Consider the following 12,139-nt stretch of genomic DNA (forward strand, 5'->3'; position numbering starts at 1 on the left):
CTGTGAACCAGGTCTCTCGGGTCCTCTGGCACTTTGACTCTTTTAGTGCAGGAACCAAAACTTTTGATTGAGGCAGCTTTTAGTTCTTTCTGCCTGAGGATCCGAGAGCAGCTTCAAGTGCTGATGTCTTTAAATCTAAAACCTCAAACCTGCCTGTTCAGGCTGGCTTCTGAAGATATTTTATGGCCATTATTTATTTGATCTAACCATTTAATTCATTGCATTCATATTTTAGATTTTTATTATTTAAAAAAAATCTTTTTCATTGGTTCTATTTTGACGTTTTCACAGTTTTTATTTCCTGCGTTCATTGATCAGCTTGTCAGTCGTCTGTGAAGCACTCACCTGTATGAAAGGTGCTGTACAGAGTTTGATTGAATGATTGTAATTCATAGACGAAGCTACTCATCCATCCATCCTTTTGAGGAGGGGGGGGGGGCTGCCGTTCTATCAGAGGACTAACACACAGAGACAAACAATCATTCATGTATAAAATGATGTTTTTAGATGCCGTTATTTATTCATACTAAAGAGCTGCTGCGTGCGCCCGGCCTCTTCTCTCCTGTTACAGCGATCCGACGCCGACTCGCTCTTATTAACCTGCACAGACGCGCTCAAGTTTTTCTATTCTCCACCAACAGAAACACGCCTCAAACTGTAACAGCACAGAGCTGCACAGAGCATTAAGCCGAGTGTGCTTCCAGCGGTGGAAGCCTGCCTCATTTCACACAATCAATAAAGCCTGGGATGTGAGGAGGTGAGAGCTGCTCCTCCGAGACCAGACATGCTCATTTTACTGACTGCGTTAAGGCCGGAAACACTTCAGCGGCTGGAGAGTTTATTTATGGGCTGGAAGCGCGTGTTTTCTCCCGTGCGTCACCTGAACGCATCGCCAAAAACTGTTCTGCATAAGAGGCGGTGCTGAGCGGTGCTACCTTCATTTAGCTTTCTGGACATATGCAGTTAAATCCTGGTGCATGTTCTCCCGCTGCATTGTCCTGCTTCAAAGCTGCTGTGGACGTGGAGAATGAGAATGTTCCGGCCGTCCTGTAGGAGGACCGGCCCTTTGTTGATTCATCTTCCTCCAGATGCAGCTGAAAGTCAACGACTCTAGACAGTTATATTATAACTTTAAATGAAACACACCCAGGAGAGAGCGGTTCAGCTGCAGGGGAGAGTCCAGGTGGAGCTGTGGGGGGGGGGCGCTGTGTATGTCATGTACAGATATTCAGATTCAGATCGTGACGCTTTAATCTGAAGGAATCTGTGTCTCTGAAATCAACAGAAAACTGAACAGATGTTTGTGTGCTGCAGTTAAATGCATTTCCGTCCTTGTAAAACATCTGTAAAGCGTTCTTAATATTTGAATTCCAGCATCAAACATTGATGCTAGCAGCTTCCCGCCTCGTGTCCTGTGCTTGTGCGTTTCCAACAACAATGGCTGACGAGGAAAAGCAGGAACCAGATATGGATCACGTCGCCGTCGTTCTGATTCGTGTGTGATGCTACTGTAGATCCTGATCACTGTATCAGCTGTAGGGTACATCATCATATCTTTTATTGGTATATTGTATTGTGACGGCTTGTGTCAGCGCTGCTCAGAGTGACGGCTAGCAGGGCTAGCTGATGAGCTAATCGCTAACCTACTAGCCAACCAGGAAGATGCTAGTGCTGTCACATTTCTAATGCTCCTTCAAATGCGTCCTCCTTCTCCTGGATGACGGTGGATCCTTCCTGGTCCAACATATCCCAAGATTCATTGCGCAAAGGTGATGAAAATAACATGTCACCAAACAACAGTGACAGAGAGTCTGAGCTAACGGTGCAACTGTTAAACCCAAGAGACTTAAAGCAAAAAGTTCTTGTGGATAAAACGTACGTGTTGTCGAGGTTGCTAGGCGACAGGAGCTGTACTTTGTGACACAACGATAAGGGCGGGAACAGCTGGTGACGCAAAGTGAAAAACCCTCCGTAGACCAGAGTGTCTCATTTCAGTTCGGCCTTCGCAGTGTAAGACCACGCCCCCCCACCCCACCCCACCCCCCCACGCAGGAAGCAGCTGTATTGGGTCACAGCTGCTTTTAGCGCTAGCTCGCTAACTGTCTGTGCAACTGTGCTAATACACTCCGACAGGTTCCTCCATTTACACCTGTGAGGTGAGCACTGTCAGGATGTTGAGACAAGTTGTTTAAATGACGTCATTGCTGCTTATTACCAGAGTTATTTTCTTCTCTCTGAGACGTTTTTGTGAATGAAAGTTTCCCACAGAAGAAGCAGAACAGGGATGTTCACCTCCAGCTGCTGATCACACCGTGTTCAGGTGGGATCCAGCAGGTTGAAGCAAACAGTTTACAGAAGCTGAGAATTGTGCGAACACGATCCAGGTCAGCTGATGTGTCTGTTAGTGGCTGAGTGAAAACTTTGAGCTGCTGGTGGAGCAGCATGAAAACTCAGGGAGACGAGTCGTTATCGTGTGAGAAGTTAAAATCATTGAATGTTGTGTTCACGTCTTCATCAGGCCTCGACTGCTCTGATCCTGGAGTCAGCTCAGTGTGTGTGTGTGTGTGCGTGTGCGTGTGTGCGTGTGCGTGTGTGTGTGTGTGTTTGCAGGATCTGATTTCATTCAGCAGCGATGCAGCTGCTCCTCAGTCCTTTCCTGGAAACATACAGCTACAATACTGTTTATCTATACAGCTCAGGGCTGTGTGTGTGTGTGTGTGTGTGTGTCTGTGTGTGTGTGTGGATGGCACGCTGCCAGTCGACATCTGAGTTTTCAGAACAACATGTTCCATTAGAGCAGACTTTGTCAGTGATAATGAAATACTCTAAAGCGCTACAGTACTTCTCATCTGGTAAACTCCTACATGTAGAATACACAGAGAGACTGAGAGCGTGTGTGTGTGTGTGTGTGTGTGTGTGTGTGTGTGTGTGTGTGTGTGTGTGTGTGTTCAGTTGATGATCACCAAGGTTATCTTCAGGGGGAAACAACACGGTGTGAAGCTCTAACCGAACACATTGATACTGCAGGAAAACACAACACTGTGATGCCCACACACACACTCACACACACACACACACACTCACACAGACACCCACACACACACACTCACACAGACGCACGCACACACACTCACACAGACGCACACACACGCACACACACACACACACACACATGCGCACACACTCACACAGACTCACGCACACACACACACACACACACACACACATTATTATGGTCGTATTCATATTTAATTACATGTGACATCACAGACGGAGGTGATGACAGCTCACAGTGGTGGCCTCTCTGTCACCTCTCTCTCCGTCACTCGGTTCAGTTCACTGAGCTTCACTGTGATGATCCACTTCAAGGGCTGAAGAGACGTTCGCTCACCGCTGCAGCTCTTTGGTGAACGCCCCCGTTTCATCTGAACCACCGTTCTGAAAAGATGCTAACTACGCTAACGGTTCTGACCCGTCTGCTAGTCTCTGGTTGTGGTCTCAGACTCCTCCTCTGAGTCTGGGTCTGACTGAGGCTCAAACATGTGGCTGAGTCTCTCTGATGTTTCCTCCTCTCACCATCTTGATGCTCTCTGCTCTCTCACCTGTCCACCTGGAGCAACAGGTGGTGGGCGGGGCTTAAGGCCTGATCCAGATTTCTCAACCAGGAAGTAAGAAGAGGAGATGAACTTCAGACCCGGTTTAATGTGTAAAAACATGAAGAACTTAATATGAATCAGAGCAGAGGACCGTTGATACGCTGATACATGTCCTCAGGTGATGAGTCAGCGTATGTGGCGACTGAAGTTTATAATCTGGGGGTGTTAAATTATAAAGATGTGGGTTTACCAGACCAGTCTAAAGTTATCATTATTATTATTATTATAATATAACAGATCAGCTGATAATGGAGGATCTGCCTGGTTGATATTGTATTTAAGTGATGGTGGGATTTGGATTTTGGTTTTTGCTGTACAGACAGGATTTAATCTAACTTCAGCTAACATAAAACAAGTTGTTGCTATTTTACTAATATATATATCATATACATATATGAGTTCAGAGAGGAGTTCGCAGCTGTAACTGAGGGAAATGTCACCATGCCACAGTTTAACGGGCTTTCCCAGGACATGGCTACAGTTGTCTTCCCCATTAGACTTGTGTAATTGGACGTGTTGGGATGGAACTTAGTGGCGTCCACGTATGTGTGTTCGCACTTGACACTGTGATGTGACATTCACACATGAGATGAGACCTCGCTGTGAGTCGGTGCAGGAGAGGAGGAGAGGCCGCCTCCCTCTCTGAGACTCTGAGTGCTCCGTGAAGGCGGCAGACTTCATCTCATGTCTGGTGTGATGATGCTTCACACAGACACTGTGCTCCTGAGTTCTGATGAGGTTTCAGCATCTGATGGGATTTACAGTATAAACTGGAGATAAACTGAAGATAAACTGAAGATAAACTGATGATTAACTGAAGATAAACTGATGATTTACTGATGATTGACTGAAGATAAACTGAAGATATACTGATGATTTACTGAAGATAAACTGAAGATAAACTGATGATATACTGAAGATAAACTGATGATTGACTGAAGTTAAACTGAAGATAAACTGATGATTAACTGAAGATAAACTGAAGATAAACTGAAGATATACTGAAGATAAACTGAAGATAAACTGATGATTTACTGAAGTTAAACTGAAGATAAACTCATGATAAACTGACAATAAACTAAAGATATACTGAAGTTAAACTGAAGATAAACTGAAGATAAACTGATGATAGACTGATGATAGACTGATGATTTACTGATGATAAACTGATGATAAACTGATGATAAAGTGACAATAAACTAAAGATATACTGAAGATAAACTGATGATAAACTGATGATAGTGACAATAAACTAAAGATATACTGATGGAAATAGTTAGATAGATATTATACTGAATTTACAATACCAGCTGTTGTAGAAGGCGACACTTTCCCCTTCGCTCCTGTCATCATCACTACGACCACTAGATGTCGCCTAGCAACAAAACCTAACTATGATGTCATAACAACCTGCTGCTCAGACGACCTGCGGGCTCGTCTCTTACAGTCTCTTTTGTATTTGAGATGAAACTGTCAGACTCACCTGAACCAGAGCAGACAGGTGAACACCCGACCAGGTGTTTGGAGGAAGCACATGAGCTCTTCGACAGAAAGCTGACCACATGTGTCTGTGGCTGTGATGTAATGTAAGGGGTGGAGGTGTGTTACACATCCTCATCTGTTCTGTCAGGTTATTACAGCCCACTTAAGCTCCACTTAAGATGCTATCAGCTCGTCCTCACTGCAGCCTGTTATCAGTAAACACCACGATCACATGACCACAGCTTCACTGACTCTGGCGCTCAGAGGCTGCTCGTTCCTGCAGATATTTAACAGTCGTGAAGTCACTTCCTGCCTCGTGCTCGTACACACCGCTGCTGTAATGACATTATAAATGCAGACACTTAATTCGCCGATACACCGAACAGGTCACAGGTCACAGGTCACAGGTCTGGCAGCATGCCATCAGTCTGAGGGTGAACCACCAGAACCTGGATCACCGAACGGGTTTAACTTCACATCAGCAGCTGGCTCTCTTGACTCTGGGTTTACGTCCCGGGTCTGTTATTGTGATGCTGTTTGGAGAAGCTTCAGTTTAACCCTCTGGACTCCCGTGAATATTGATTTTTCAAATGTTGTTTTCACATTCAGTTAAATTCAGCAGAACTTTACTTCACCCTGCGAGAGCACCACCTGATACACCAGGTCAACAAACACACACAGGAAGTAGTTCAAGAGGAAAAATAAACTCACTTGTTTCACAGATACGTGGGACTGGTAATGAAACATAATGAAAACACAGAAAATATGAACTCAAGGTGACGAAGCTGCACTGATGAGTAACATGGAGTCACAACAACGTCACAATACTCAGCTGTGAGGTGTCTGTCCCTGTCTCTGTGTCTGTCTCTGTCTCTGTGTCTGTCTCTGTGTCTGTCTCTGTGTCTGTCTCTGTCCCTGTCTCTGTCTCTCTCTCTGTCCCTGTCTCTGTGTCTGTCTCTGTGTCTGTCCCTGTCTCTGTGTCTGTCTCTGTGTCTGTCTCTGTCCCTGTCTCTGTGTCTGTCCCTGTCTCTGTCTCTCTCTCTGTGTCTGTCTCTGTGTCTGTCCCTGTCTCTGTGTCTGTCTCTGTGTCTGTCTCTGTCCCTGTCTCTGTGTCTGTCCCTGTCTCTGTCTCTCTCTCTGTACCTGTCTCTGTGTCTGTCTCCGTGTCTGTCCCTGTGTCTGTCTCTCTCTCTGTCTCTGTCTCTGTCTCTTTCCACGACTCTAAATTTAATTAAATCTCTTTCCGTTCAGATTCATCTTTGTCCAAGATGAGCCCCTGCTCTGAAGCGGGGAAACCCTGTAACCCCTGCCTGGACGCGGCGAAGGCGTGCAACCTCAACGAGACGTGTAAACGCTTACGGTCCGCCTACAACTCCATCTGCAGCAAGGCCACGCCCCCGCAGCCCTCCCTGGCCAATCAGGAGCCGTGCAGCCGGAAAAGGTGTCAGAAGGTGGGTGCAGTCATTTCTCAACATTTATATTTGGTTTCTTGTTGTTTTGCGTTCGCTCAGTCACAAACGTCTGTTCTGTCGATTCTCTTCTAATAAACTTTAAATGTTTTTTAATATCAATTAAAATAATTAAATATATATGTGTTATGTCACACCCTGCACTGTCACCACTAAAGAAATAACACTGTCACCTCAGCAAAAAGATCTGTGGTTAAAATTAAAAGAAATAAATCATTAAATAATAATTAAGTAAATGTGCAGTTTTTTGTCTTGTAATCTTAAACAATTCTGAGCAAAATACGTGTTTTGAAAAGACTTGAAAGAGACTTTGAAAAGAAAAAATCAGAACTCAAGCTCCACTTATTAGCTTTTTCCAAAGCTTTCAGGTCTATTGCATGGTCTTCATCAGGTCTGAAGTGAAGTGTGATGGTTTATCTGTTGTAAAAGCTACTGAGCTTCATGTCAACAGCATCTGCTGATGAAGACCAAGTGGTGCATTTGAAAACCAAAACAAAGAAAAGCTAGTAAGTGGACCTTGAGTTGATGTTTTTAATCCGCACAAACATCAAACAGAGGAACCCGACGCGGTGACGAACCCTGGCGTGTTGAGAGGCGATGAGCTCATGAGACGGTCCGATCAGATCGTGACACCGACACTGATCCGTCTGCAGCCTCCTGTGTAAAGGCTAAATGCTCATTTAAAGCTAAAAGGTTATTAACATTTCATTTTCTTCCTCTTCTCTATTCATGACTAAATGTTGAAGCTGCTAAAAGCCATAAATGTAATTTATTTTCCTCGTCTTCGCTTTTACATAATCATCCTGTGGTGGCAGGAATTCAGGGATATTAAAGGTTTGACCTCTGCTCCGCTAATTCCTGCTCCCTGCTAATGTCTCGTGCTCCGGTGAATTTGCTTTTACTGGTAAACGGCTGCTGGAAATGAAATGTAATATGCGTCTGCCTGAGCCACTGAAAGGCTCCGAGATTATAAAGTGAAATGTAATATGTGGTTGTTCCTTCTTGATGTGTGTGTTTACTCTTCGAACTCGAATGAAAATCATGTTTCTGAGGAAAATTATTGAGCGACATTAAAAACGAATCGAACGAAATGAAGCACAGACCTGATGAAGCTAAATGCAAAGCACCGTCATTTCTTTTCATGAAGAGGCGTCATCACCTGTCAGCTTAAATCAGCCAATAGGAACACTGCTGCACTGTCACAGGACATGGTTAGTTATTATTAATACTAGTGTGTTTCATCACTATATTTATTGTCACACAACCAGACGACAAATGACTCTGATCAAAGTTTATTTATTACCTGTATCATCTGAAATTTTGTTGCTGTCGCCTAGCAACCTTAACAACACATAGCTTTAAATTCACAATGTCACAATGGAAACAACTGAGTTTTTTTGTCTAAAATTTCTGTTAAAATCATGAATAATAAAGGTTTTTTTTTTTTGCCAGGATGATTTTGTTTGTGATCTGAGAACAACCCCTGAGTGTGTAAATATAAAAGACATTCATTGATTATTTTATTCTGTGTCTCAGGCGCTGCGCCAGTTTTTCGAGCGGGTACCCTGGGAGCTGAGTTACCCGCTGCTGTTCTGCTCCTGCCCCGACCAGGCGTGTGCCGAGCGCCGCCGCCGCACCATCGTCCCCTCCTGCTCCCACCAGGAGAGGCACAAACCCAGCTGTCTGGAGCTGCGGCACATCTGCCGCTCCGACGCGCTCTGCAGGTGAGCGTGTGGCCTTCGGCAGCCAATCAGGTGTGATCGGGACCTGCCGTGGTTTTTTTTCTTATTATTATTATTATTCACACTTTTCAGCTTGGTGCAGCTTGTTTCACTGATTATTATCCAGAGGAGGAAGTAATCAGTGAAATCAGCTGCTCAAGTGTTTAATTGGAAAGAAATCTCGCAGACACTTGGGTCAAAATTGGCTGTTTGATTGATAACTACTGGCTTTAAAGGTTAGAGACACTTGAACTTGGGAAGCGAATGAGTAACACTTCCCCCTCCTCCCGCTGTGAGTGCAGCCGAGGTGTCCTTGAGGAAGCGGCAGCGATTGATTGGTTGACTTTCCCTGGATAAATATATGTTAAACCCAGCGATGGGGGCAGGAAGTGAAGCTCTCTGAGGAGAGAGTTGAAGAACGAGGGAGAGGAAGTTCAGAGGTGGAGAGAGGGAAAAACAGGGGGCTGAAGAGGAAGAGAAGAACAGGGTGTAGCTGCTGTATATATCGTTTGTTCTGCATTGTGATGTTTTTTTGTGACGGTCTGTTTTAGATGAAAACGCTGCTGTCAGATTAAATGTGCTGTGATGCAGCAGCTGCACGTCTTTTCTTTTAAATCCAGCAGCAGCGAGGAAGAAGAGCTGCTCGGTGTGTAAGGTTTGTAAAGACCACCTACTGTGAGAAATCCTGCAGGTCAGAGACACGTGATTGGAGGATGCAAGGAACATGTGACTGTGAAATGACTCCAGCTTCTGCCTGAACCTCTGCAAGCCTCCGTTTATCTTTTAAAATGCTGAGGAGTGAAGAATGTGGCTGACAGTGAACAGATAAGTGATGTGGTGCGGAGCTGCAGCTGCCTGTTGTGAAAGCTTTGAATATATAGATCAATGAATATATTCAAAGTATAAGTCGGGCTTTATTCTATATGTTTCATATTGTCAACAAATCAAACTCCACATTTTCTGACTCTGTCTGCGGCTCTCAGCTCTGAGCTCGTTGGTTTCTACTGAAGACGTAAATCTGTGAAATCACCTCACAAGAATATAGTTTCATTTCATCAAGGAGTGAGTAATGTCCTCAAACAGCTGCTCGCTGTGGTTTCTATCAGACCTGCCTCTCCATCATTCCCCTGTAGCTGTGGCTCATTGAATCACTTCCTCTGCTGCACATTCTCAGTGTTGTCAGTATTTTGCAGCCGGGGCGGTCGAGGCCGAGGGCAGAGCTTCTTCTTCTGCTTCTTCTTCTTCTTCTTCTTCATCTGCAGCCTGAACATCTTCAGTCACTACAAAGCTACACGTGAATATCAGGTCGTTTTCAGCGTTCAGTGATTCTTCTGAGGGTCTCACACCTCGAGAGGAAACAAGCGAGTGTGTGTGTGTGTGTGTGTGTGTGTGTGTGTGTGTGTGTGTGAGAGGCGGAGCTTCAACACACCACACCATGACGTGTTGTTGTCTTCACATCAGGACAGTTATGGTAGAAATGAATAATGGACTTTTTTCCAGCTTTAAGTCACATTTTTAAGATTCACTTTTTCACCGTTTGAACTCTATAATGGGATTTGAGTCCACGGACGTCTGGGTCTGAGGTTACCAGATAAAAGTAGCTGAGTAAATGTTAGCGTGTCTGTCGAAAAGCGTCGCTGAATCTCTGATGGCTAAAGTCAAACTGTTTTATTCAGTGTTTCTCCTGGTTTAATCTCCTGGTGTGTTTGTTGTGGAGAGGAGGAAACCTCTGAGGATCATTCAGCTGCTGGTAAAAACCTGCTGAACGTCTGGTTCATGAGCGATCAGAGAAACAGTCAGAACAAAGGTTAGCATCAGTCTCAGCTCCGGCTCTTCCCCGAGTCTCTGTCCTCCGAACAGCGTCGCTCAGACTCTGACTTCAGATGTGAAGCTGCTTCATTAACGGTTAGAATCACCAGGCCTGTTTGATTTGAACTCCCATGATCCCACGCTTCTTCACGACATCACCCAACGCCGTCTTTTGTCGTTGTTTTGATTGAGAGACTTCTAGAGGCAGAAGTTACAGACTGTGAGTTTAAATGATTTGGTTTTAGAGCAAATTAAAATAAGACGGAAGAGGAAAGTATTTTATTTTCTGACAGAAGTGTTTGTCACACACGGTTAGTTCATGGACCATCAGACAGTTTCACATTTGCTAAAACGTGAAACTGCTTCATTCAGTGTTTTTAACGGTTAGAATCACCGGGTCTGTTTGATTTGAATTCCCATGATCCCACGCCTTTTCATGACATCACCGAGCAGGTGTGTGTCCAGGTGTGTGTCCAGGTGTGTGTGGTTGTTTTGTAGTAACCTGGTGACTCCAGCAAGCTGCAGTGAGTCTCTTTCATTTTATTATTGTCTTGTAATGAGGGCGCACACACAACAAGGAGTTTTTATTAAGTGAATAATTGTCAAATTTTACTGTTGATTTTAAAATCTTGTGCAGTTCAACATTGTGTTTTCTTAATACTTTAGACCAGTGGTCCCCAAACTAAGGCCCGCGGGCCGGATACGGCCCGCCCCCACATTTGGCCCGGCCCCCTGAACCATTATTATTTATTTCATTAATAGTGTTGTTATTTATTTCCTGACTTTTTTTTCTGTGAAGAACCCGGAAAGGGTTATTTGGTTATGTGTGGCTTTCTGGAAAACAATACATTTTTACGTTTAGGCACCCCTGCGATCGTCATACTTTTTCTGTTACAAACTGAACCCGGCCCCCCATCAGAGAAGGGAAAAGTTATGTGGCCCTCACAGGAAAAAGTTTGGGGACCCCTGCTTTAGACTGTGAACATCCATCAGCTGTGACGGCGTTCTCTGGTCTGATGTGGAGTCGTGTCCGTCGCCCGCGCTCTCTTCGTGGTTAGTGGCGCTGCAGCGGCGGATTCTGTCGGGCTTTGTCTTCTGCTTCAGGCTCGAGCCGTGTCGCTGTGTGAACACGCTCAGAGATAAACTCGTAAATAAAAAGCTCCTCTGCTCTGCGAGCGGCTCCACGCCACAAAGACGGAGCAGAGGAGAGTGAAGCCTGGACGAAGGTGATTTAACTTCCCCCCTCGCTGCCTGTCTGTTGCTTCAGGTTTATAAAACACATATATTCACCAGAAATACTCTTTTAAAACTTCACCTGGAGTTTACCGCCACCACTCGGGACTGTTGTGTTATCACAGTAAACTTGTGTCACATCTCTGTTGTGAGGCGGCCATGTTTGTTTGGTTTTCAGGCACGACTGTGTTAGTCAGTGGAGTGGTTAGTAAGTTGGATTTGTCAGAGCTTTCAGAATGATCCGAGTTTCTGCTGTAATTACAGCTTGGTGTGAGAGCTGGTGAGAAACTGGTAATTATGGTACAGTAACTCCACCATGATGGGGTGTGCAGGGAGGCGGAGCTGCACTTCTACTCCACTGTTACAATACACCACATTTATTACACGTATCATTATTACTGAAGGAGGCAGAGGAATAGCTAAACATAACACAGACTGAGTAAGAGAGAGAGGGAGGCAGAGAGAGAAGCCATCGCTAACAGCTAAGCTAAGGAAGCTAGCACATCTGAATAGCATATAAACAACAGAAACCCCAGCAACAGGAAATGAGACAATACTCTTGCTGCGGCAATAATAGCTGTGTTAAAGCTCCTCCAGTGTAAAGGTCTGTGTCCATGTGTAGTGTGATTATAGATCAGCTCTAGCTTCTATATTAATACTGTGAAAGTATCAAAGCCTCAGTCCACAGAGAAATGCACACAGCCTGTATTCAGAAACTGAGCCTTAAAACCAGCCGTCAGGACTTCTGGAACTTTGTGATGTCACAACA

The 12,139-nt window shown here is 44.8% G+C and overlaps 1 protein-coding gene across 1 annotated transcript in view; it reads left to right on the forward strand.

The window, feature by feature from the left end:
* gfra2b (GDNF family receptor alpha 2b) overlaps positions 1–12,139 on the forward strand; it is a 77,868-nt gene that overhangs the window by 40,120 nt on the left and 25,609 nt on the right. The window contains exons 4-5 of the mRNA XM_023419030.2: positions 6,390–6,589; positions 8,144–8,331. Of these exons, the coding sequence (XP_023274798.1) occupies positions 6,390–6,589; positions 8,144–8,331 (388 nt within the window). The remainder of the gene's footprint in view (positions 1–6,389; positions 6,590–8,143; positions 8,332–12,139) is intronic.

This window comes from Seriola lalandi, unplaced genomic scaffold (genome assembly GCF_002814215.2).
Source record: "Seriola lalandi dorsalis isolate HSWRI2012SDOR001 ecotype SW California unplaced genomic scaffold, Sedor1 jcf7180002054590, whole genome shotgun sequence".
Lineage (NCBI taxonomy): Eukaryota > Metazoa > Chordata > Actinopteri > Carangiformes > Carangidae > Seriola > Seriola lalandi.